A 26,047-nucleotide genomic window follows, 5' to 3' on the forward strand; every position below is an offset into this window, starting at 1 on the left:
TCCTCCTCCTCCTCCTCTTCCTCCTCAGCTCTGGGGCCTTCATCCCACTTTTCCTGGGTCATTTCCCCTTTTTTTTTTTTTTTTGTGTCATTTTCTCCTTTTTTTGGGGTCATTTCCCCCTTTTTTGGGTCATTTCCCCTTTTTCATCTGGGTCATTTCCCATTTTTTTCCTTTTTTCCCCTTTACTTTCTTTATTCCCTCTTTTTTTGGGGTAATTTCCCCCTTTTTTTCTTTTTTCCCCCACTTTATTTTCTTTATTTTCCCCTTTTTTGGGAGTTCCTTTTTCTTTTATTTCCTCTTTTTTTAAATTTCTTTTTTTGATCCTTCCCTCCTCCTCCTCAATTCCCTTTTTCCCTCTTTTATTTCTTTTTTTTTTCCCTTCATTCTTTTTTTCCCTCCCTTTTCCCAATTTTGGCTCCTTTTCCCCCAATTTTTTTCCCCTCCTGACATTTTTTGGGATGAAATTTTCATCCCTTCCCCCCCAAATTCCCAGGATTTCACCCCAAAACTCCTCCCCTCCCTCTCCTGGCCCTGCAGCTGCCAAATTTCCTTTTTTTTCTTTTTTTGTGATTTTTTGGGTGGAATTTGGGGCGATTTTGGGGCTTTTTTTTTCCATTTTTTGAGGGATTTTTCCCCCCACTTCGATTTTTATTCATTTTTCCCTTTTCTATTCCTTTTCCCCATTTTAATTCATTTTTTCCCATTTCTATTCCCCTTTTCCCCCATTTTAATTCATTTTTCCCACTTTCATTCCTTTTACCCATTTTTATTTCTTTTCCCCATTTCTGTTCTTTATTTTTCCCATTTTTATTCCCCTTTTTCCCCATTTCTATTCTTTTTTTTCCCATTTCTATTATTTTTTTTTCCCATTTTTATCCCCCCACCCACCCCCACGAGGCCTTACCCCTCCCCCACCACCCCAAAAATCCCCAAATTTGGGGTTTTCCCCTCCCACCCCCAGGTTGAATTTCATTTTTTTAATTTTTATTTTTTTTTTAAAATCCCCTTTTGGCTGCTGGGGGGGGAGGGGCCCCCAAAATTCCCCAAATTCCCCCCAAAAAAATCCCAAATTTTCCCTCCCTGGGTCCCCTGGACTGAATGTGCCTGCTTTTCTTAAAAAAAACCTAAAAAAACAAAAATAAACAAAAAGAAATGAATTTAAAGCAGCTACCTCCGAGTGCCCCTCCCCCAGCCCGGGATGGGCCCAGAAATGGGGAAAAAAAACCCAAAAACGGGAAAAAATCCCAAAAATGGGGAAAAAAACCTCAAAAAATGGGGGAAAAAACCCCAAAAACAGGAAAAAAATCCCCCCAAAATTGGGAAAATCTCCCCAAAAATGGGAAAATCACCCAAAAAATGGCCAAAATTACCCCAAAAATGGGGAAATAAATCCCAAAAATGGAAAAAAAATCACAAATCACCCAATAAATGGGCAAAACAATGCATAAAATGAAACAATCCCAAAAGTTCTGAAATAGCCCCAAGTTGCCCAAAATGACCAAAATAATTTAAAAAATAAAAAACTGAAATATCCCCAAAATGACCAAAGGAACCCAAAAAAAAAAAAAAATTTAAAAAGCACCAAAACCACCCCAAAATAACCAAATAACCCCAAAAATAATGAAAACATCCCCAAAATTCATTTGTAAAATCCAAAATATCCCAAAAAACCTGTGAAATAAAACCCCAAAATCACAGAAATTATCCCAAAAATCACAGAAATTACCCCAAAAATCACAAAAATTATCCCAAAAATCACAAAAATTACCCCAAAAATCTCAGAAATTTCCCCAAAGCTGCCCCAGAGTGCCCAGAATTCCCAAACCGCTGAAATTTGGGATTTTTTTCCTCACTGAACTGTCCCAAAAAGGGGAAAATTGAGCCCAAAATCCCCCCCCGGTTGTGTCCTGTGGGGACTCAGAAACGGCACCAAAACGGCTCCGATTTCGTAATAAAAATCCAAATAAAAAACGGAGTGAGAGGGGTTTGTGTGGGGAAAAATGGGAATTTTGGGGGGGAAAAATGGGGGGAAAAATGGAGATTTGGGGGAATAAAAATGGGGGGGGAAATTGGGCAAATAAATGGGAATTTGGGGGAATGAAATGGGAATTTGGGGAAATAAAAATGAGAAAAAAATGGGGGTTTGAGGAGAAGAAAATGAGAATTTTTGGGGTGAAAATTGGGGATTTGGGGCAGAAATTGGGGATTTGAGGGGTGAAAATTGAGGAGTTTTAGGGTGAAAATTGAGGATTTTTGCAAAAATGGAGGAATTGGGGCAAAATGTTGAAATCTTGGGGCAAAACCGAGAGATTTTGGTGCAGAAATGGGGATGGGAGAGCACGGGGGAATTGGGGAGGAAATTCTGAATTTTGGTGGAGGAAATTCTGAATTTTGGGGTGGAAATCCTGAATTTTGGGGGTGGAAATCCTGAATTTTGGGGGAGGAAATCCTGAATTTTGGGGGAGGAAATCCTGAATTTTGGGGGAGGAAATTCTGAATTTTGGGGTGAAAAATCCCAGATTTGGGGTTGGGCTGTTCTGAGCTTTTCCCACCCTTTGGGTTTTTTTTTTTTGTTTGTTTTGTTTTTGTTTTTTGTTTTTGGGGTGAAATCTGCCCCGTTTGGGTTTTGTCTCCCTGCAGGAAATGTGAATTAATCCCAGATTTGTTCTGCAGCCAAAGCTCCAGAATTGGGGCAAAGGGGAACGAGCAGGATCCCAATTAATCCCAATTAACGCTCGTTAACGAGCTCGGGATCCCCAAAGTTTTAATGAATTTATTGAGATTCAATAAATAATTCAATTTATTTATTGATTGATTGAGATTCAATAAATAATTCAATTTATTTATTTAATTTTTTGGGGATTCAATGAATAATCCAATTTTTTTTTGTTTTTTAAATTGGGATTCAATAAATAATTGAGTTTATTTATTTACTGGGATTCAGTAAATAATTGAGATAATTTATGTTTTATTGGGATTCAGTAAATAATTGAATTTATTTATTTATCTACTGAGATCCAATAAAAAATTGAAATGATTGATTGACTGGGATTCAATAAACAATTCTATTTATTTATTTTTTATTTGGGATTCAGTAAACAATTGAATTTATTTATTTATCTATTTATTTATTGGCTTTCAAGAAATAATAATCCTATTTGTTTATTTATTTAATTGTTTATTTATTTATTGGGATCCAATAAATAATCCAACTTAGTTCTTTATTCATTTATTGGGAGTCAATAAATAATTCTATTGATTGATCGATCGATTGATTGGCTGGGATCCAATAAATAATCGAATCTTGGGGAGGGGCTGGGGGGGCCCAGGGACCCCAAACCCCCCCGGGGGTCCCGGCCCCGCTCAGGCTCCGTCCTCGCTCCGGGGGCTGCGCAGGGGGACGGCGACGGCGGCGTCGCGGAGCTTCCCGGCCCTGGGGGGAGCAAAATTCCCGGGGCTGAGCCAAAACCAACCCCAAAACAACCCCAAACCCCAAACCCAACCCAAATCCTTCATCCTAAACCCCAAACACAACCCCAAAACTCCCAGCCCTGCACAGGGGGACGGCGACGGCGGCGTCGCGGAGCTTCCCGGCCCTGGGGGACCGAAATTCCCAGTGCTGAGCCAAAACCAATCCCAAAACAACCCCGAACCCCAAATCCAAACCCCAAATCCTCCATCCCAAACCCCAAACACAACCCCAAAATTCCCAGCCCTGCACACAGGGACGGCGACGGCGGCGTCGCGGAGCTTCCCGGCCCTGGGGGGAGCAAAATTCCCGGGTCTGACCCAAATCCTCCCCAAAACAACCCCAAAACTGCATCCCAAACCCAAATCCTCCATCCTAAACCCCAAACCCAACCCCAAAACTCCCAGCCCTGCACACGGCGGCGGCGCGGAGCTTCCCGGCCCTGGGGGACAAAAATTCCCGGGGCTGAGCCAAAACCAATCCCAAAACAACCCCAAACCCAACCCCAAAACTGCATCCCAACCCCAAAACTCAAACCCAACCCCAAACCCAACCCCAAAACTGCATCCCAACCCCAAAACTCAAACCCAACCCCAAACCAACCCCAAACACAACCCCAAAACTCCCAGCCCTGCGCAGGGGGACGGCGACGGCGGCGTCGCGGAGCTTCCCGGCCCTGGGGAAGCGAAATTCCCAGTGCTGAGCCAAAACGACCCCAAAACCCAATCCCAAAACCAACCCCAAATCCAACCCCAAACCCAACTCCAAATCCAAACCCCAAATCCTTCATCCTAAACCCCAACCCCAAATCCAACCCCAAACCCCAAACCCAAATCCTCCAAACCCAACCCCAGAACTCCCAGCCCTGCACAGGGGGACGGCGACATCCTGGAGCTTCCCGGCCCTGGGGGGAGCAGAACTCACAGGGCTGAGCCAAACCCAACCCAAAACCCAACCCCAAACCCCAAACCCAAATCCTCCAAACCCAACCCCAAAATTCCCAGCCCTGCACAGGGGGACGGCGACATCCTGGAGCTTCCCGGCCCTGGGGGGAGCAAAATTCCCGGGGCTGAGCCAAAACCAACCCCAAATCCAACCCCAAACCCAACCTCAAATCCTCCAAACCCAAATCCTCCAAACCCAAACCCAAATCCTCCATCCTAAACCCCAGAATTCCCAGCCCTGCACACGGCGGCGTCCCGGAGTTTCCCGGCCCTGGGGAACTGAAATTCCCAGTGCTGAGCCAAAACGACCCCAAAACCCAATCCCAAAACCAACCCCAAATCCAACCCCAAACCCAACTCCAAATCCAAACCCCAAATCCAACCCCAAACCCAAACCCAAATCCTCCAAACCCAACCCCAAAATTCCCAGCCCTGCACAGGGGGACGGCGACGTCCCGGAGCTTCCCGGCCCTGGGGGGATCAGAGCTCACAGGGCTGAGCCAAAACCCAACCCCAAACCCAACCCCAAAACTCCCAAACCCAGCCCCAGACCTCCATCCCAAACCCCAAACCCAACCCCAAATCCTCCATCCTAAACCCCAAACCTCCAACCCAACCCCAAATTTTCATCCCAAACCCTCCAAACAAACCCCAAACCCTCCCAGCCCTGCCCCAACACCTCCATCCCATCCCCAAATTTCCATCCCAACCCCAAACCTCCTTTATCCCTCTTTGACCCCAAATCTCTCGGGGTTCCCAAAAGAACCAATCCCAGCCCAAAACAGGGATCAGCCCCCGGGATGCCAGGGGATTTTGGGTCGGGGGTCCCTGGGATTTTGGGTCTGGGGTCCCTGGGGATTTTGGGTCTGGGGTCCCATGGGGATTTTGGGTCTGGGGTCCCTGGTATTTTGGGGTCCATGGGATTTTGGGTCTGGGCTCCCAGGGAATTTTGGGTTGGGGGTCCCTGGGATTTTGGGTTGGGGTCCCAGGTATTTGGGTCTGGGGTCCCAGGGATTTGGGTCTGGGGTCCCTGAGATTTTGGGTCTGGGGTCCCTGAGATTTTGGGTCTGGGGTCCCAGGGGATTTTGGGTCTGGGGTCCCTGGGATTTTGGGTTGGGGCTCCCAGGGGATTTGGGTCCGGGGTCCCAGGGGGTTTGGGTCTGAGGTCCCATGGATTTTGGGTCTGGGGTCCCTGGGATTTGGGTCGGGTGTCCCTGAGATTTTGGGTCTGGGGTCCCTGGTATTTTGGGTCGGGGGTCCCTGGGATTTGGGTCGGGGGTCCCAGGGGATTTTGGGGTCCCAGGAGGATTTTGGGTCTGGGGTCCCAGGGATTTTGGGTCTGGGGTCCCAGGGATTTTGGGTCTGGGGTCCCAGGGATTTGGGTCGGGGGTCCCTCACCTCCTCTCCACGTCCCGCACGGTCTCGGGCAGCGCCGTGTGCCGCGTCTCGGGCAGCGCAGCCGTGGCCAGCGCCGACACCACCGGGGCCACCCCGTAAATGACCAAGGGCAGCGCCGGGGCCACCTCGGCCGTCAGCCGCACCAGCGGGGCCACCATGCCCCCCACGCGGGCCAGCGTGCCCCCCAGCCCCATGCCCGTCTGCCTGGGGGGCGCGGGGAGCGGCGTTAGTGGGGGTAATTAGGGGTAATTAGGGGTAATGAGGGGGTAATGGGGGTAATTAGGGGTAATTAGGGGGGGATGGGGGGAATTGGGGGGTAATGAGGGGTAATGAGGGGTTAATGGAGGGTTAATGGGGGTAGCGAGGGGTTAATGAGGGGTTAATGGAGGGTAATTAGGGGGTAACGAGGGGTTAATGGGGGTAATTAGGGGTAATGAGGGGTAATTAGGGGGTAATGGAGGGTAATTAGGGGGTAATGAGGGGTTAATGAAGGGTTAACAAGGGGTAATTAGGGGGTAACGAGGGGTTAATGGGGGTTAATGGGGGTTAATGAGGGTAATGAGGGGCTGGGTTAATGGAGATTGGGTTGGTGACCACATGGTGATGGACAATGACCGGACAGTGAGTGGACAGTGACCGGATGGTGATGGACAATCAATAGACAATGACCGGACCATGAGTGGACAGTGACCGGATAGTGATGGACAATCACTGGACGGTGACAGGACAGTGACTGGACAGTGACCACCCAGTGACCAGACAGTGACTGGACAGTGACAGGACAATCAATGGACAATGACAGGACAGTGACCACCCAGTGACCACCCAGTGACCAGACAATGACAGGACACTGACAGGACAATCAATGGACAATGACTGGACAGTGAGGACAATCAATGGACACTGACTGGACAATGACAGGACAATGAGTGGACAATGAGCGGATGGTGATGGACAATCAATGACACTGACTGGACAGTGACCACTCAGTGACCACCCAGTGACCGGACAATGACAGGATAGTGATGGGACAATCGATGGACAGTGACTGGACAGCGACAGGACAATCAATGACAATGACTGGACAGTGACCACCCAGTGACCAGACAATGACAGGACATTGACAGGACAATCAATGGACAATGACAAGACAATCAATGGACAGTGACCAGACAATGACAGGACACTGACTGGACAGTGACCACCCAGTGACCACCCAGTGACCAGACACTGACAGGACAATGACAGGACAATGACTGGACAACGACTGGACAATGACTGGACAGTGAGTGGACAATCAATGGACACTGACAGGACAGTGACCACCCAGTGACCAGACAATGACAGGACAGTGACCGGACAATCAATGGACACTGACTGGACAGTGACTGGACAGTGACCCCCCAGTGACCGTCCCTGGCACACGGGGACAAGGCCACACTCACCTGATGACGGTGGGGAAGAGCTCCCCGGTGAAGATGAAGGCGCAGTTGAAGGACGCGGCCAAGGCACCTTTGCCGATGACGGCCAAGGCCATGCGGAGCGCTGGCAGCTCTGGGGGGGCCACAGCGTCACCCCCGGGAGCCCTGGGGTCAGCTGGGGTCACCTCCCCTCGTGGTGTGACCTCCTGGGGTCAGCTGGGGTCACCTCCCCCCGTGGTGTGACCAGCTGGGGTCAGCTGGGGTCACCTCCCCCCATGGTGTGACCAGCTGGGGTCACCTCACTCCACAGTGCCCCTGTGTCCCCCCACAGTGACCCTGTGTCCCCTCAGTGACCCTGTGCCCCCCCACACTGACCCTGTGTGTCCCCCTCAGTGCCCCTGTGTCCCCCCACAGTGACCCTGTGTCCCCTCTCAGTGACCCTGTGTCCCCTCTCAGTGCCCCTGTGTCCCCTCAGTGACCCTGTGTACCCGATGACCCCTCACCCCCGCAGTGACCCCTCCTCCAGTGACCCTGCATCCCACTGATGGTTCTTCACCATCCCTCATCTGTGTCCTCCATCCTCCACCCCATCATCCCCACACCTCATTCATCATCCATCCTTCTGTCCTCCACTGTCCATCTGTCCCTCCATCCCTCTCATCCCTCCCTCATCCCATCCCTCTCTCCATCCCTCCATCCCTTCCTTCATCCTCCCTCCCTCATCCCATTGTCCCTCCCTCCTCCATTCCTTTGCCATCCTCCCGTCCCCTCTCCATCCCCTCCTGGTCTCTCCCATCCCCTCTCCATCCCCTCTCCATCCCCTCTCCATCCCCTCTCCATCCCCTCCATCCCTCCCCACCCTCTCCATCCCCTCTCCATCCCCTCTCCATCCCCTCTCCATCCCCTCCATCCCTCCCCACCCTCTCCATCCCCTCTCCATCCCCTCCATCCCTCCCCACCCTCTCCATCCCCTCTCCATCCCCTCTCCACCCTCTCCATCCCCTCTCCATCCCCTCTCCATCCCCTCTCCATCCCTCCCCATCCCCTCTCCACCCTCTCCATCCCCTCTCCATCCCCTCTCCATCCCCTCTATCCCCTCCCCATCCCCTCTCCATCCCTCCCCATCCCCTCCCATCCATCCCCTCCATCCCCTCTCCATCCCTCCCCATCCCCTCCCATCCCTCTCCATCCCTCCCCATCCCCTCCCATCCATCCCCTCCATCCCCTCTCCATCCCTCTCCATCCCTCCCCACTCTCTCCATCCCCTCCATCCCCTCTCCATCCCCTCTCCATCCTCTCCATCCCCTCCCCACCCTCCCCACCCTCTCCATCCCCTCCCCACCCTCCCCACCCTCTCCATCCCCTCTCCATCCCCTCTCCATCCCTCCCCATCCCCTCTCCATCCCCTCTCCATCCCCTCTCCATCCCCCCCATCTCATCCATCCCCTCTCCATCCCCCCCATCTCATCCATCCCCTCTCCATCCCCTCCATCCCCTCTCCATCCCCTCTCCATCCCTCCCCATCCCCTCCCATCCCTCTCCATCCCTCCCCATCCTCTCCATCCCCTCTCCATCCCCTCCATCCCTCCCATCCCCTCCATCCCCTCTCCATCCCCTCCATCCCCTCCATCCCCTCTCCACCCTCTCCATCCCTCTCCACCCTCTCCATCCCCTCCCCACCCTCCCCACCCTCTCCCCTCTCACCGCTGGGCACGAAGATGTTGCCGAGGATGCAGAGCCCGGCGAGCGCCAGGGACCCGCCCTGCGCCGGGCGCCGGCCCAGGCAGGAGATGGCGAGCACGGACAGGAGCTTGGCCGGGATGTCCACGGCCCCGAACACCACCTGGCTCAGGTACACGTTGAAGCCGAAGCTCTGCAGGTCCATGGCCAGCCCGTAATAGGCGAAGCTGGTGGAGAACCTGCGCAAAACCCGAGAGATCGGCACCGGAACCTCCCAAAAACCTCCCAAAAACGCGGCTTGGCCCAAAAAAAATTGTTCTAAAAGGTGGGGGTTGGTCCCAAGGGATGATTTTTTTTTTTTAACCCCAAAAGTTGTGAGTTTGCCCCCAGAAAGTTTTTTTTCCCCTACAAAGATGGGAGATTTCACCCCAAAAGCTGTTTTCTGCCCCCTACAGAAGTTGATTGCTTCCCTCAAAGGTTTCTTGCTCAAAACCCGAGGTGTTTTCCCAAAAAAGTTGGGGATTTCTCCCCTCAAATGCCTTTTTTCCCCAAAAGGATTTTTTCCCAACAAGTGAAGGAGTTTCCCCAATAAATGAACATTTGCCCCAGAAGGTCGGGGGATTTTTTCCCTCAGAAATTGACTTTTAGCCCCAAAAAACAGCGACTTTTACCCAAAAATTGATGGTTTCTTTCCCCGAAATGTGGTTTTTTCCCCCCCCCCAAATTGCGTTTTCCCCCCAAACAGCGACTTTTCCCCCAAAAAAGGAGTTTTTTGCCGCACGCACCAGACGAAGGCGACCCCGCACGACACCGTCCTCATGCCGGGGGTCCGGACCAGCGCGGCCACGGCCCCGCCCGGCAGCGGCGGCTCCCGGAGCACCAGGGAGCGGAGAGCCTGCGGAGAGCGGGGAGGGTCGGGGGGAGCGGGGAGGGGTCGGGGGGGTCCGGGGGGGACCGGGGACGGGGTCCGGGGGGGATCTGAGGGGTCCGGGGGGGAATCTGAGGGGTCCGGGGAGGACCTGAGGGGTCGTGGGGGGGGATCCAGGTGATCTGGAGGGGATTCAAGGAGTTTCCGGGGGGGAATTCGAGGGATCCAAGGGGGATCTGAGGGGTCTGGAGGGATTCAGAAGGGTCTAGGGGAGATCTGAGGGGTCTGGGGGGACTCAGAGGGGTCTGGAGGGATTCAGAGGGGTCTGGGGGGGATCAGAAGGGTCCGGGGGGGTCCGGGAGGGTCCGGGGGCAACGGGGGGCGGTCCGGGGGAAAATCTGAGGGGGATCAGAGGGGTCCGGGTGGGATCTGAGGGGTCTGGGGGGACTCAGAGGGGTCTGGGGGGGATCCGGGGGGAATCAGAGGGGTCTAGGGGGGATCTGAGGGGTCTGGAGGGATTCAGAAGGGTCTGGGGGGGATCAGAGGGGTCTGGAGGGGATCAGAGGGGTCCAGGGGAGTCCGAGAGGGTCCGGGGGCAGCGGGGGGGTGGTCTGGGGGGGATCTGAGGGGTCTAGGGGGGATCAAAAGGGTCCGGGAGGGCTGGGGGGAACCTGAGGAGTCATGGGGGAATCCAGAGGGAATCAGAGGGGTCTGGGGGACATCTGAGGGGTCTGGGGGGACTCAGAGGGGTCTGGAGGGGATCAGAAGGGTCTAGGGGGAGCGGGGAGGGGGTCTGGGGGGAATCTGAGGGGTCTGGGGGGACTCAGAGGGGTCTGGGGGGACTGGGGGCAACCTGAGGGGTCGTGGGAGGATCCAGGGGGAATCAGAGGGGTCTGGGGGGGATCAGAGGGGTCTGGGGGGGGATCAGAGGGGTCCGGGGGGGAATCACGGTGATCTGACAGGGGGGATCTGGGTGGATCGAGGCCGAGGGGGATCCACGGGAGCACAGGGGGGGATTTGGGGGATCCACGGGAGCACAGGGGGGGATTTGGGGACCCCCCGAAGATCGGGGCGGGTCAGGGATCAGTCTGAACTGAGCGGGGATTTAGGGGCAGATCAAGGGGATTTGGGGGTTCAGCGGGACCTGGGGGACCCCCAGCCCCGTCCCCACCTCCTCGCTGAGTTTGTCCCCCTCCTCCTTGCGGCCGTTGACCCGCGCGACCTTGCGGAGCCCCCGCAGGGCCAGGTCGGGTCTGCCCGAGGTCACCTGCCAGCGCGCGGACTCCACGTACAGCCTGGGGACAGGGGGTCAGCACCCCAAAAATCCCGAATTGGGGGGGTCAGCACCCCGAAAATCCCACCGACCCCCAGCTGGGGGGGTCAGCACCCCGAAAATCCCACCGACCCCAAATGGGGGGGGTCAGACACCAAAAATCCCACCGACCCCAAATTGGGGGGATCAGCACCCCGAAAATCCCACCGACCCCAAATGGGGGGGCTGAGCACCCCAAAAATCCCGAATTGGGGGGGGTCAGCACCCCAAAAATCCCACCGACCCCCAGCTGGGGGGGTCAGCACCCCAAAAATCCCACCGACCCCAAATGGGGGGGCTGAGCACCCCAAAAATCCCACCGACCCCAAATTGGGGGGATCAGCACCCCGAAAATCCCGAATTGGGGGGGTCAGCACCCCAAAAATCCCACCGACCCCAGCTGGGGGGGTCAGCACCCCAAAAATCCCACCGACCCCAAATTGGGGGGGTCAGCACCCCAAAAATCCCACCGACCCCAAATTGGGGGGTCAGCACCCCAAAAATCCCACCGACCCCAAACTGGGGGGGTCAGCACCCCAAAAATCCCGAACTGGGGGGGCACGGACACTGGGGATGGACACTGGGATGGACACTGGGGATGGACACTGGGGATGGACAGCAGAACTAGACACTGGGGATGGACACTGGGATGGACACTGGGGATGGACACTGGGAATGGACACTAGGATGGACACTGGGATGGACACTGGGGAGGGACACTGGGGATGGACAGCAGAACTAGACACTGGGAATGGACAACAGGACTGGACACTAGGTTGGACACTTGACTGGACACTGGAATGGACACTGGGATGGACACTGGGATGGACACCGGGAATGGACACCAGACTGGACACCAGACTGGACACCAGGCCAGATTCTGGGATGGACACTGGGGATGGACAGCAGGACTGGACACTGGGGATGGACAGCAGGACTGGACACCAGACTGGACACTGGGGTGGAGACTGGGATGGACACCGGGAATGGACACTGGGGATGGACACTGGGATGGGCACTGGAATGGACACTGGGGATGGACACTGTGTTGGACACTGGGATGGACACTGGGATGGGCACTGGGGATGGACACTGGGATGGACACTAGGATGGACACTGGGGAGGGACACTGGGGATGGACAACAGGACTGGACACTAGGTTGGACACTGGAATGGACACTGGAATGGACACTGGGAATGGACACTGGGATGGACACCAGACTGGACACTGGGATGGACACTGGGGATGGACACTGGGAATGGACACTAGGATGGACACTGGGGATGGACACTGGGGATGGACACTAGGATGGACACTGGGGAGGGACACTGGGGATGGACAGCAGAACTAGACACTGGGATGGACAGCAGAACTGGACACTGGGATGGACACTGGGATGGACACTGGGGATGGACACTAGGATGGACACTGGGGATGGACACTGGGAATGGACAACAGGACTGGACACTAGGTTGGACACTTGACTGGACACTGGAATGGACACTGGGATGGACACCGGGATGGACACCGGGAATGGACACTGTACTGGACACCAGACTGGACACCAGGCCAGACTCTGGGATGGACACTGAGGATGGACAGCAGGACTGGACACTGGGGATGGACAGCAGGACTGGACACCAGACTGGACACCAGACTGGACACTGGGATGGACACTGGGGATGGACACTGGGAATGGACACTGGGATGGACATCAGACTGGACACCAGGCCAGACTCTGGGATGGACACTGGGGATGGACACCAGGTCGGACACTAGGTTGGACACTTGACTGGACACTGGGATGGACACTGGGATGGACATCGGGATGGACATCGGGAATGGACACCAGAGTGGACACCAGACTGGACACCAGGCCAGACTCTGGGATGGACACTGGGGATGGACAGCAGGACTGGACACCAGACTGGACACTGGGATGGACAGTGGGGATGGATACTGTGGATGGACACCAGAATGGACACCAGACTGGACTCTGGGATGGACACTGGGATGGACAGTGGGGATGGATCCTGTGGATGAACACCAGACCGGACACCAGACCGGACACCAGGCCGGACACCGGACTGGACACCAGGCCGGACACCAGGCCGGACCCCAGGCCGGAGCCCGTGCTGGCCCCGCCCCGTACCAGGAGTAGAGGAAGAAGCCGAAGAAGGGCAGGGACACGGCGAGCTGCAGCTGCCGCCAGCGCGGGAGCGCGAAGGCCGCGGCCGCCAGCACGAACTGGCCCAGGGTGTAGCAGTAGCCATTGATGGTGCCCACGATGGCCCGGGCCTCTGTCGGGATCCACTCCATGCCTGGGGTCAGGGATGGGGTCAGGGTGGGGTCAGGGTGGGGTCAGGGCAGGGCCAGGGGGTCAGGGTGGGGTCAGTGGGGTTGGGGTTATTGGCGTTGGGTTGGGGTCAGTGGGTTTGGTTTGGGGTCAGTGGGGTTGGGGTCATTGGGGTTGGGGTCATTGGGGTTGGGGTCAGTGGGGTCAGTGGGGTTTGGATCATTGGGGTTGGGGTCAGTGGGTTTGGTTTGGGGTCAGTGGGGTTGGGGTCATTGGGTTTGGGGCCAGTGGGGTCATTGGGGTTGGGGTCAGTGGGGCAGGGTAAGTGGGGTTGGGACCCTTCCATGGGTCCCTTCCCAGTTTTTGGGGTCCCTCCCAGTTTTTGGGGTCCCTCCCCAGTTTTTGGGATCCCTCCCCAGTTTTTGGGGTCCCTCCCTGGTTTTTGGGGTCCCTCCCCGGTTTTTTGGGGTCCCTCCTCAGTTTTTGGGGTCCCTCCCCATTTTGAGGGGTCCCTCCCGGTTTTTGGGGTCCCTCCCGGGTTTTTGGGATCCCTCCCGGTTTTTGGGGTCCCTCCCCGGTTTTTTAGGGTCCCTCCCCGGTTTTTTGGGGTCCCTCCCGGATTTTTGGGGTCTCACAGAGCGAGGCCGAGTTCAGGGACACCCCGGCCATGGCCAGCCCGGTCAGGAAGCGACAAACGCAATAAACGGGGAGGGAGGGGGCGGCGGCCGTGCCCACCCCCATGGCCCCGAGCTGCAGGTAACACCAGGAGAGCAGCGCCCGGCGGCCGAACCTGCGGGGACACGGAACTGGGAGCGCTGGGGGAACTGGGAGCGCTGGGATGGGGGATGTGGGGAGCACTGGGAGCACTGGGACAGCGGGGACCAGAGAGAAGGGAACACGCTGGCCCTGTCCCCCTTCCCAGACCCTCCCAGTCCATCCCAGTCCCTCCCAGTTCCCTCCCAGTCCCTCCCAGTCTCTCCCAGTTCCCTCCCAGTCCCTCCCAGTCCCTCCCAGTCTCTCCCAGTCTCTTCCAGTTCCCTCCCAGTCCCTCCCAGTCCCTCCCAGTCACTCCCAGTCCCTCCCAGCTCCCTCCCAGTCCCTCCCAGTCCCTCCCAGTCTCTCCCAGTCTCTTCCAGTCACTCCCAGTCCCTCCCAGTCACTCCCAGTCACTCCCAGCTCCCTCCCAGTCTCTCCCAGTCCCTTCCAGTCGCTCCCAGCTCCCTCCCAGTTCCCTCCCAGTCCCTCCCAGTTCCTCCCAGCTCCCTTCCAGTCCCTCCCAGTCACTCCCAGTCCCTTCCAGTCGCTCCCAGTCCCTCCCAGTCCCTCCCAGCTCCCTCCCAGCTCCCTCCCAGTCGCTCCCAGTCCCTCCCAGTCTCTCCCAGTCTCTCCCAGTTCCCTCCCAGTCTCTCCCAGTCCCTCCCAGCTCCCTCCCAGTCCCTCCCAGCTCCCTCCCAGTCCCTCCCAGTCTCTCCCAGTCCCTCCCAGCCGCTCCCAGTCACTCCCAGTCACTCCCAGTCTCTCCCAGTCCCTCCCAGTCCCTCCCAGTCCCTCCCAGTCTCTCCCAGACTCTCCCAGCTCCCTCCCAGTCCCTCCCAGCTCCCTCCCAGTCGCTCCCAGTCCAGCAGCACGCACTTGTCGGACAGGACCCCGAAGAGGCAGGAGCCCACCAGGATCCCGGCCATGTAGATGGACTGGGCCACCTGCCGCAGCTTCTGCGAGTCACACACCAGGTCCCACTGCAGGGAGGGACACGGGGTCACGCGGGGTCACCAGGGGGTCATCATGGGTCACCACAAGGACACCGCCATCCTCCCTCACCTTGGTGACCCCACCATGTCCCCTCATCTCAATGACCCCCACTGTCCCCTCACCTCAGTGACCCCACAGTGTCCCCTCACCTTGATGACCCCACTGTGTCCCCTCACCTCAGTGACCCCACCATGTCCCCTCACCTCGATGACCCCACCATGGCCCCTCACCTCAATGACCCCACAGTGACCCCTCACCTCGGTGACCCCACTGTGTCCCCTCACCCTCAATGACCCCGCTGTCCCCTCACCTCGATGACCCCGCCGTGTCCCCTCACCTCGGTGACCCCACCATGTCCCCTCACCTCGGTGACAATGGTGTCCCTGAAGATGCCATCCAGGTAGGTCCATCCATCATGGCAGGGCTCGGTGGCCGCGTGTCCGGCCGAGCCGTTGGCCGCAGCGTTGGCCGAGCCGTTGGTGTCCAGCAGGTGCCACTGGGGCTCCAGGAAGCGGCGGCAGCGCTGGGGCCGGCGCCGCTCCCAGGGGATGGACACGGCCAGGGGGACGCTGCTGCCGTTGGCCGCAGCCCGCGGCCGGCAGTGGTGCTCGGGGACGCCGGCCGTGAAGTTCTGCAGGAGGTTGTGGCTGGCCAGCATGAGCAGCGGCACGGCCAGCGCGGCCACGTACGTCACCTGGAAACGGCCCATGCCGCCCAGGCGGGCCAGCAGCTCCACGAAGGACATGGCCGGAGAGGGGACGGGGCTGGACACGGCACTGGTCAGCTGGGATAGAGATGGACACGGCACTGGTCAGCTGGGATGGAGCTGGACACGGCAATGGTCAACTGGGATGGAGCTGGACACAGCAATGGTCAGTTGGGATAGAGCAGGACACGGCAATGGTCAGCTGGGACAGAGATGGACACAGCAATGGTCAGCTGGGATAGAGATGGACATGGTATCGGTCAGCTGGGACAGAGCTGGACACGGCAATGGTCAGCTGGGATGGAGCAGGACACGGCAATGGTCAGTTGGGATAGAGCTAGACACGGCGATGGTCAGCTGGGACAGAACAGGACATGGCAATGGTCAGTTGGGATAGGGATGGACATGGCAATGGTCAGCTGGGATAGAGCAGGACACGGCAATGGTCAGTTGGGATAGAGCAGGACACGGCAATGGTCAGCTGGGATAGAGCAGGACACAGCAATGGTCAGTTGGGACAGAGCAGGACACAGCAATGGTCAGCTGGGATGGAGATGGACACGGCAATGGTCAGCTGGGATAGAGATGGACATGGCAATGGTCAGTTGGGACAGAGATGGACACGGCAATGGTCAGTTGGGATAGAGCAGGACACAGCAATGGTCAGCTGGGATGGAGCTGGACACGGCAATGGTCAGCTGGGATGAAGATGGACACAGCAATGGTCAGTTGGGATACAGATGGACACGGCAATGGTCAGCTGGGATGGAGCAGGACACAGCAATGGTCAGTTGGGATAGAGCTGGACACAGCAATGGTCAGCTGGGATGGAGCTGGACACGGCAATGGTCAGCTGGGACAGAACAGGACACGGCAATGGTCAGCTGGGACAGAACAGGACACGGCAATGGTCAGCTGGGATAGAGCAGGACACGGCAATGGTCAGTTGGGATAGAGCTGGACACAGCAATGGTCAGCTGGGATGGAGCTGGACACGGCAATGGTCAGCTGGGACAGAACAGGACACGGCAATGGTCAGCTGGGACAGAACAGGACACGGCAATGGTCAGCTGGGATGGAGCAGGACACGGCAATGGTCAGTTGGGACGGAGAAGGATACAGCAATGGTCAGCTGGGATGGAGATGGACACGGCAATGGTCAGTTGGGACAGAGAAGGACACAGCAATGGTCAGCTGGGATAGAGGGTGAGGGAGGGAGAGAGGGATGGTCAAGGAATGGCCACAGAGGTGTCAAAGAGTGGCCAAAGGGGGGTCAAGGAATGACCAAAGAGGGGTCAAGGAGCGGCCAGAGGGTGGTCAGGGGATGGACAGAGGATGGGTCAGGAGGTCAAGGAGGGTTTGGGTGGTCAGTGAAGGGATGACCAAGGGATGACCAAGGGATGGTCAGGGATGGCCAGGGGGTGGCCAAGGGGCAGAGGGAGGAGGAGGAGGAGGTTGGAGCCGGGGATGGACGAAGGACGTGCAGTGGCCGAGGGCAGTTGGGGAGTGGTCGCCAGCTCGGCCACAGCGGCAGCGAACGGTGCCCAGGACCCTCTATTGATCACCGATCAATTGCTCAATCAATCAATCAATCAAGCAATTTATTGGTCTGTCAGATGGATCAGCTGGTGTGTGGATGGATTGATCAATGGATTTATCAGTCTGATTGATCAGTCTGCTGCCAGTCTATCAATCATCGATCTCCATTGATCAATCAATCACTCTGATCTATCAAGGATTGATCAATGGATTTGTCAGTGTGATTGATCAGTCTGCTGCCAGTCTATCAATCATCGATCTCCATTGATCAATCAATCACTCCGATCTATCAATACATCGATCTATGATCTGTTCATCGATCCAGCTCTCACCCTGCCACTCCCACTCTATTGATCAATCAATCAATCAATCAATCAATCCCCTGTCCCACCAATCCCTCAGATCCCTCCCGATCAATCGATCCCCACCTGCTCTGCTCTTCCTCCTCTTCCTCCTCCTCCTCCCTCGGCTGCTGCCGGGCTCTGGCTCGGACTCTGGGACTGCTCGTCCCTCTGTCCATCTGTCCGTCCCTCTGTCCCTCCCTCTGTCCATCCCTCTGTCCCTCCTTTTGTCCATCCCTCTGTCCATCTGCCCGTCCCTCTGTCCCTCCTTCTGTCCCTCTGTCCCTCTGTCCCTCCCTCTGTCCATCCCTCTGTCCCTCCCTCTGTCCATCCCTCCGTCCATCCCTCCATCCCTCGGCCCTGGCCCCCCCTTCACCCGCCAATCAATCAATCAATCAATCAATCCATCAATGGATTCATTCCTCCTGCCTGTGCCCGTTTATTGATCCTTAGCCTGTCAACAAATCAATTATCTGCTGATAATCAACTTACTGATTGATCTATTGATCCCTGCCAGTCAATCCAGCCAGTTATTTCTCCATTGATGAATTATTGATCATATTGATTATTGGACTCCCATTATCTATAATGGATTGATCATAACTAGTCCACGATCTCTTTATGTATTAGTTTATTGATCCATGTGTTTCTGTTATTGATCTATTGACCTATTGATTAATCTATTAATCTACTCATGGCTTGATCAATGATTTATTGATCTAGAGGGGTCTCTATTGATCCATCAGTTACTCTGTGTGTCTCTAGTACCAATAAATTGATCTCCAATCTATTAACTGTTCATCGAGTCGGTCTCTATTGAACTATGATCAACCAATCAGAATAACGATCTCCATCAATCATTCCAATGATCCAGTTATTGATTCATAATCTAGTGATCAATTTATCAATCTTAACGTCTCTATTGATCAGTCTCGTGGTCTTTAATCTTCCTATTGATTGATTTTTTGACCTTTAATTGCTCTCTTGATTGATTTATTGACCTTTAACGCCTCTATTGGTTGATTTACTAATTTTGATCTCTCTGTTGATCAACCTCCTGACCTCCAATCTCTCTATTGATCAGCCCTTCTCTCAATCAATTGATCAGTTGAGCTTTGCTGTCTCTCCTGACCTCGCTGGGCTCTCCATGCCCGGCCCATCGATCCCTCCATCGATCCCTCACCTGTCTGACTCACCTGTCTGATTCACCTGCCCGTGGCTCCCGGTTCCTCGCGGTGTCCCAGCCCAGATCCCCCTGCCCGGAGCCCTCGGCCGCCGCTACCACCCCGCCATGGCCCGCCCTGCCCCCGCCTGCCCCGCTCCTATTTAAGGCCGCCCCGGTCCCGGTTAACGTTTGACTCCGGATCCTTCCATGGGTCACTGGAGACGCTCTCGGGGCTGAAGCGCCGGTGCCACCACGCCGGGGACACCCAACCGTGACCCCTCCGTGGCACCAAACCCCTCCTCATCCTCGGCCTGGGCACCCCAGGTGTCCCCCGCAGGTGGGGACCCCCGACCCCTCCGGGTGCGGCCCCTCCAGGGTGGAGCTGAGGAAAAGTCCCGGGGGCTCTGAACCGAATCCCGGGAGCCCCTTGGACCCCGGGCCGGAGGGCGGCGGGGGCAGCGGAGCGTGGGGGGCTGGGGGGGGGACGTGGGGGGAGCTGGACACGGGATTGGGGTCAGGGGACAGGTGGGAGTGGTGTGGGCTGGGCACGTGGATCCTCGGGATCTGCGGGAACTTGGGAATTCTGGGGCATCCCTGTGTCCTCAGAATGTCGGGATCCCCTCGGTCCTGGGAGGTTCTGGATCCCCGAGGTCCTGGGGGTTCTGGATCCTTGGGATCCTGGGGGTTCTGGATCCTTGGGATCCTGGGGCCTCTGGATCCCCGAGGTCCTGGGGGTTCTGGATCCTTGGGATCCCGGATCCCTGGACATTCAGGAACCCGAGTCCTTGGGATCTCAGGGTCTTTGGGATCCCGGAGTCCTCCAAACCCTGAGCTCTTGGGATGTCTGGGCACGCTGGTGCTGGGATCTTGGGTCCCTGGGATCCCTGGGGATCTGAACAACTGAATCCTCCGGATCCTGGGTGTTTGGGATGGCCAGGATCAGGGGATGTGTGTCCTTGGGATCTCTGGGCACCCAGACATGGGGATTCTTTGGATCCCCAATCCTTGGGATCCCCAATCCTCATGATCCCCGATCCTTTTGATTCCCAATCCTCAGGATCCCAAATCCTTGGGATCCCAAACCTCAGGATCCCCAATCTCAGATCCCCAACCCTCAGGATCCCCGATCCCCGGGATCCCCAATCTCAGGATCCCCAACCCTCAGGATCCCAAATTTCAGGATCCCCAATCTCAGGATCCCCGATCCCCGATCCCTCCCGCCCTCTCTCCTGACATTGCCCGTCCCCGGGGGTCCCGCGGTGCCGAGGCCGCTCTGTCCCGCTGTTTCCCGTGTTTTCCTTCGGGGCGGGCCGGGCCCGGCTGCGCGGGACCCCCCGCGGCCGTGGGAAAACAACCCCCACCCCCACCCCCACCCCACCCCACCCCCACCGGCAGCGGTTCACACGAGTTTTGCTTTTATTGTTTTTTATTCCAGCACGGCCGAACTGATCTCGGCGAGGCGAATTCGGGGGGCCCCAGCGTGCCCCCCACTCTGCAGAGAGGGGGCACCGGGTCCCCTCATGGTCACTGCTGTCCCTTTGCTCTTCGGGGGGGGATTGAACCCCCAAATCCTGCTCGTTCATCCAGAGGGGGCATCGAGGGCTGAGGATTTTGGTGGTGCCCTGTGGGGGTGGCGCTAATGGGGCGCTGTGGAGTTGCTGGGCTGGGTGGGCTGGAGTGGGACCTGGAGCTGGGCCTCGTCCTTCTGGGGTCGTGACCTGGTGGGGAGGGAGGGAGGGGTGAGGGGGGTTTGGAGGGAGCAGGGGGGATTCCATGGTGCTGGTTCATCCATCTGTCCATCCATCCATCTGTCCATCCATGTGTCCATCCGTCCATCATCCATCCATCGATCATCCATCATCCATCCGTCCGTCCATCATCCATCCATCATCCATCCATCCATCCCTCCATCCATCATCCCTCCCTCCATCCCTCTATCCCAACCCACTCCCATCTCTCCACCCCACGTCTCCAACCAACCCTTCTCTACCTCCGTCCCTCCCCATTTCCCTCCCCACCCTCCTCCCCTCCCCTCCCCTCATCCTCTCCAGCCCCACCTTCCCTCCACCTCCTCCACGGTCTCGGGCAGGGCCATGTTCCGCGTCTCGGGCAGGAACACGGCCACCAGCCCCGACACCACGGGCGCGGCGCCGTAGATGATGAAGGGCAGCGCCGGGAAGAGCTCGCCCGCCATCTTCATCAGGGGGGCCATGATGCTGCCCAGCCGCGACATGGTGTTGGCCAAGCCCATGCCCGTCTGCCTGTGGGACACCCAGAGCTCCTGAGGGACCTGAGGGCACCTGAGGGAGCCCCTGGGCACGGTGGGGCCACCCCGGCCGCACTCCCTCCTTACCGGATCACGGTGGGGTAGAGCTCGCCCGTGTAGAGGAAGACGCAGTTGAAGGACGCGGCCAAACAACCTTTGCCAAAGACGGCCAGGGCTGTCCGGAGTGTCCGGAGGTCTGTGGGGACAGCAGGGAGTCACCCCAGTGTCCCCACTTGGGCTGCTTGACAAGGGAGGAGCCCAAACACCGGAATTTGGGGTAAACCCCCCAGAAAAAGCTGAAACGACCCAACCTGGGGGTCCCACCAGGGAGGTCAGAGCTGAGGGGACACCACAGCCACCACCCCCAGGCTCACCTCGTGGCACCAAGGTGTTGGCCAGGATGGCCAGGCCGGCCAGGATGAGGGCGAAGGCCTGGGTGAAGCGCCGGCCCACGTAGGTGATGGTGAGCACGGACACCAGCTTGGCCGGGATGTCCACGGCGCCGAAGATCAGCTGGATGATGTAGATGTTGAACTCAAAGTTCTGCAGGTCCATGGCCAGCCCGTAGTAGGCAAAGCTGGTGGAGAACCTGGGCCACGAGGGGGGACAGGGGTGGAAATGTCACCTGTGGGGAGGTGTGGGGTGGCTTGGGGGGGTCAGGGGGATGGACAGTCCCTCCCGGGGTCCTGCACCGCCGGCCCTACCACACGAAGCAGAGGCAGAAGGAGATGCGGCGCAAGACCGGCGTCCGGACCAGATCCAGCACGGTGTGGCGAGTCCTCGACGCCGTCATCTCCTTCTCCATGTGGGACTTCAGGGTCTGGAGGGACAGGGGGGGCTCTGGGGTGGGCGTGGGGCACTGGGGACTCTCCTGGGGCTGGGAAGGTCTGGGCAGGATGGATGGGAGAGGGGAAGGGTGGACGGGGGGATGGTGGTGGGTTCATGGATGGGGTGGGCGGGGATGGAGGAGGTGAAGATGATGGACGTCCCTGAGGTGATGAAGATGATGGAAGGATGGACAGGATGCCTTAGGGATGATGGATCCCAGTGACCATGGATGGACAGCTGACCATGGGGTGGACATTTAAGGGACCCCCATAAAACACCCCAGGGCCACCCTGGGGGACCCGGCCGGAGCCTTTTACTTCTATGTCGAGCTTGTCCCCTTCCTCCTTCTTCCCGTTGATCCTGGCCACCTTCTGGAGCTCCCGCAGGGCCTGGTGGGACCTGCCCACCATGACGAGCCACCGCGCTGACTCCGTCAGCCACCTGCACGGGAGGGGGCGGGGCGGGAACCCGGCGCTGTCACTGTGCCACTGCGTGCCACCGGCAACGTCCCCTGTCCCCCAGGTCAGCGCCATCACCGTCACCATCAACATCACCATCATCAATATCAACATCATCATCACCATCATCATCACCATCACCATCATCATCTTCATCCTCGTTATCATCGTCATCATCATCACTATCATCAACATCATCATCAACATCATCACCACCATCATCATCATCAATATCAACATCATCACCATCACCATCATTGTCATCATCATCATCACCGTCATCATCACCATTATCACCATCATCGTCATCATCACCATCATCATCATCATCATCACCATCATCACCATCATCGTCATCATCACCATCATCATCATCATCATCATCATCATCACCATCATCATCATCACTCTGTGTCCCCACTGTCCACCCAGCCATTCCTGGACATTTTCTTCATCCAGCTTTGCTCCCACCTTTCCTTTTGCCCAGCTGTCCGTGCACCCCGCACTGTTCCATCCATCCATCCATCCCTCCATCCCTCCCTCCCTTCCTCCCTCCCTGCCCCTTCCTCCTCCTCACCAGGAGTAGAGGAAGAAGCCGAAGAAGGGCAGGGACACCACGAGCTGCAGGCGGCGCCAGTCGGGGATGGCGAAGGCGACGCCGGCCAGCAGGAACTGCCCCACCGTGTAGCAGTAGCCCATGAAGGTCCCCACCAGCGCCCGCATGTGTGTCGGCATCCACTCCATCGCTGTGGGACACGGCATGTGGGGACTGGGAGTGCCCCTCGGGACCCCAGGGGACGGGGGGATGGTTGGGGTGGTGCCCAGGGGATGGGGACACCTCTGGGATGGCGCCCAGGGGATGGGGACACCTCTGGGGTCATGCCCAAGGGACAGGGACACATCTGGGGTGGTGTTCAGGGGCAGGGACATCTCTGGGATGGTGTCCAGGGGATGGGGGCACCTCTGGGGTGGTGCCCATGGGGATGGGGACACCTCTGGGATGGTGCCATGGGGATGGGGACACCTCTGGGATGGCACCCAGGGGATGGGGACACCTCTGGGATGGTGTCCAGGGGACAGGGACACCTCTGGGATGGTGCCATGGGGATGGGGACACCTCTAGGATGGTGCAATGGGGACAGGGACACCTCTTGGATGTCCCCACAGGTTCAGGGGACACAGAGCCCACCGGGGCAGGCGCCTAGGGCAGGTTTTGGGGGGACATGGACCCACAGGTTCAGGGGGACATGGACACCACTGAGATGTCCCCACAGGTTCAGGGGGCACAGAGCCCACCAGGGCAGGTTTGGGGGGACATGACCCACAGGTTCAGGGGGACATGGACACCACTGAGATGTCCCCACAGGTTCAGGGGGCACAGAGCCCAGTGGGGCAGGCACCCAGGGCAGGTTCTGGCCCCACGTACAGAGGGAGACGCCGTTGAGGACGATGCCCGAGAAGGCCATGCCCGTCAGGAAGCGGAACAGGCAGTACATGGAGAAGGTGGGCGCGAAGGACGAGCAGGTGCCCATGACGGCCATCTGCAGGTAGCACCAGGTGAGCACCGAGCGGCGGCCGAACCTGGGCGAGGAGGAGGAGGAGGAGCGGGGGGTGAGGAGGAAGAAATGGGGGTGGAGGAGGAGGAGGAGGAGGGGAGGAGAAAGTGGAGAGGAGGAGGAGACAAGAAAGATGAGGGAGGGGGCAGGAGGAGGAAGAGAGGGTGAAGAGGAGGAAAAAGGGGTGAGGAAGAGAGTCAGGAGGGGGAGGAGGGGTGAGGAAGGGTGAGGAAGAGGAAGTGGTGTGAGGAGGAAACAAGGATAAGGAGGAAAAAGATGATGAGGAAAAGAAAGACAAGGAAGAGAAAGAGGAGGAGAAGGATGAGGAGGAGGATGAGGAGGAGGAGGAGGAGGAGGAGGAGGGAGCGGAGACAGAGAGGGTGAGAGACCCCCCAGTGCCACCCCTCCCTGCAGGACCCCCCTCACCTGTCCGAGAGCCCCCCGAAGACGCCGCCCACCAGGACTCCGGCCATGTAGAGCGACTGCGCCAGCTGCTTGAGCCCGCGGGAGCTACACACCAGGTCCCACTGCCAGGGGACAAGGACAGTGTGGGACAAAGATCGGGGTCCCCTCGGGCCTCCCAAGCCCCCAAAACCCCCCGTGGTGGCCGGTGAGGTCAATGAGGGGTCAATGGAAAGGTGGCACTGAAGGCTTGGCCACCCTTCTCTTGGTTGGAAGGTCCATCCAAGGGTCCTGTTACCCCGCTGTGACCCCGCTGTGACCCTGTCGTGACCTCCATGTGACCCCCTCATTGATGGCCACCAACTCCCCATCCCTGCCCTCCCTGTCCTGGTGTTGAGTGAAGATGCTCCAGTTGGGCGAGCTCAACGTTGCGTTGGCAGCAAACTCTTCATTGGCGCCTCCAGGTGGGACCCACCCACAGGATTGGGTGAAAACCCCCCCAGACCCCCCAAAGCCACACCCCAGACCCCCCAAAACCCCCCCAGCACGGCCCCACCTCGGTGATGATGGTGCTGGTGAAGACGCTGCGGTCGTAGATCCACCCATCGCCGCATGGCTCCGTCTCCGGCCCGCTGGAGCCGTTGGGCGCCGAACCGTTGGCCTCCAAGAGCCACCACTGGGGCGCCACGAAGCGCCGGCAGCGCTCCCCGCGGGGCACCCACACCCTCAGCAGCGCCTCGGCGTCCAGCCCGGTGGCGTTGGCCTCGGGGCGCGGGCGGCAGCGGTGCTCGCTGCCGGCGGCGGTGAAGTTCTGCAGGAGGTTGTGGCTGGCCATCATCAGCACGGGCAGCGACAGCAGCAGCACCGACAGCACCTGGAAGCGCCCCATGCCCCCCACGTGCTCCAGGAGGCTGGCGAAAGCCATCGCGCCACCGCCGGGGCCGGCCGGCGCCCCTCAGCCATGCAGAGCCCCGGAGCTCGGGGGTTTCACCCCAAAAATTCCTCCCTGTCCCCCCGCGCGGCGTCTCCCCTGCGGCAGCGCCGGGGATTCCTATATAACCCAGCCCAGGGTGCTTTGGGTTAATGTTTGATGTCCCCGGGGGGTTTTTGGTGCTTTTCCAGCGGGACGAGGCAAAAGTGCAGCGCAAAGGTGCCAATGGGTAAAAATAAAATGGTGTTTTGGGGGCAAAAGTCCCTCAAAGTGGGGCAAAACCGGAGCGATTTGGGGCAGGAGGACAAGGAATAGCTGATTCCTTTTAATTATTTAATTATTCTGCCACAGCATTGCTTTTGAGGGGAAAAGCCAGGTTTTGGAGAGGGGTTGTCCAGGAGGTTGGGTGGGCATCGCAGAGAGAGAGGAGGGTTCCCGGTCTGGGCCAGGGTCTGGTGGCATCTTTGGGTTAAATTTTAGCGATTTCAGTGGTCAAAAGGCGACCAAAAGGTGCTGACAGAGGTGGCCCTGCCTGGGTCAGTGCATTCCCAGCAGGGGTTAATTTTTCACAGGGAGGTTGATGGGGCCAAGGGACACCGGGAGCAAGGGCCGGGGTGGCTTTGGGGGACGGAAATCGGGGAAGGGGCACGGGAGGGGGTGGGGGGGGATTCGGGAGCTCCTGGTGCTCCCCCTCCTTCTCTGGGGTTTGGGGGATGC

General features: G+C 57.8%; 2 protein-coding genes across 2 annotated transcripts; both read right to left on the minus strand.

Moving 5' to 3' along the window:
* Nucleotides 1-3,180: 3,180 nt before the first annotated feature.
* LOC117009338 (solute carrier family 22 member 6-like) lies at nucleotides 3,181-15,958 on the minus strand. The gene is made up of 10 exons (XM_033083581.1): nucleotides 15,503-15,958; nucleotides 15,022-15,125; nucleotides 14,025-14,179; nucleotides 13,246-13,414; nucleotides 10,952-11,075; nucleotides 9,698-9,807; nucleotides 8,937-9,151; nucleotides 7,257-7,365; nucleotides 5,812-6,015; nucleotides 3,181-3,433 (listed from the first exon to the last, which is right to left on the minus strand). The coding sequence occupies exons 1-10, from the start codon at nucleotides 15,881-15,883 to the stop codon at nucleotides 3,364-3,366; spliced, it is 1,641 nt and encodes a 546-aa protein (XP_032939472.1). The 5' UTR covers nucleotides 15,884-15,958; the 3' UTR covers nucleotides 3,181-3,363.
* A 4,485-nt stretch (nucleotides 15,959-20,443) lies between these two features.
* On the minus strand, nucleotides 20,444-25,962 carry LOC117009340 (solute carrier family 22 member 6-B-like). The gene is made up of 10 exons (XM_033083585.2): nucleotides 24,956-25,962; nucleotides 24,424-24,524; nucleotides 23,868-24,022; nucleotides 23,019-23,187; nucleotides 22,301-22,424; nucleotides 21,860-21,975; nucleotides 21,530-21,744; nucleotides 21,243-21,351; nucleotides 20,947-21,150; nucleotides 20,444-20,607 (listed from the first exon to the last, which is right to left on the minus strand). Exons 1-10 carry the CDS (start codon nucleotides 25,322-25,324, stop codon nucleotides 20,526-20,528), a joined length of 1,644 nt encoding a protein of 547 aa, XP_032939476.1. The 5' UTR covers nucleotides 25,325-25,962; the 3' UTR covers nucleotides 20,444-20,525.
* Between the last annotated feature and the right edge of the window lie 85 nt (nucleotides 25,963-26,047).

This window comes from Catharus ustulatus, chromosome 32 (genome assembly GCF_009819885.2).
Source record: "Catharus ustulatus isolate bCatUst1 chromosome 32, bCatUst1.pri.v2, whole genome shotgun sequence".
Classification (NCBI taxonomy): Eukaryota; Metazoa; Chordata; class Aves; order Passeriformes; family Turdidae; genus Catharus; species Catharus ustulatus.

Excerpts from the sequence above, each read along its gene's own strand:
- LOC117009338 (XM_033083581.1), bottom strand. The coding sequence starts at position 15,883 with ATGTCCTTCGTGGAGCTGCTGGCCCGCCTGGGCGGCATGGGCCGTTTC. Across the intron at positions 14,180-15,021 it reads TTCGGGGTCCTGTCCGACAA|GTTCGGCCGCCGGGCGCTGC; the intron begins GTGCGTGCTGCT and ends GTGTCCCCGCAG. Across the intron at positions 9,808-10,951 it reads GGGACAAACTCAGCGAGGAG|GCTCTCCGCTCCCTGGTGCT; the intron begins GTGGGGACGGGG and ends CGCTCTCCGCAG.
- LOC117009340 (XM_033083585.2), bottom strand. The coding sequence starts at position 25,324 with ATGGCTTTCGCCAGCCTCCTGGAGCACGTGGGGGGCATGGGGCGCTTC. Across the intron at positions 23,188-23,867 it reads CCTCAACGGCGTCTCCCTCT|CGATGGAGTGGATGCCGACA; the intron begins GTACGTGGGGCC and ends CGTGTCCCACAG. Across the intron at positions 21,976-22,300 it reads GGGACAAGCTCGACATAGAA|ACCCTGAAGTCCCACATGGA; the intron begins GTAAAAGGCTCC and ends CTGTCCCTCCAG.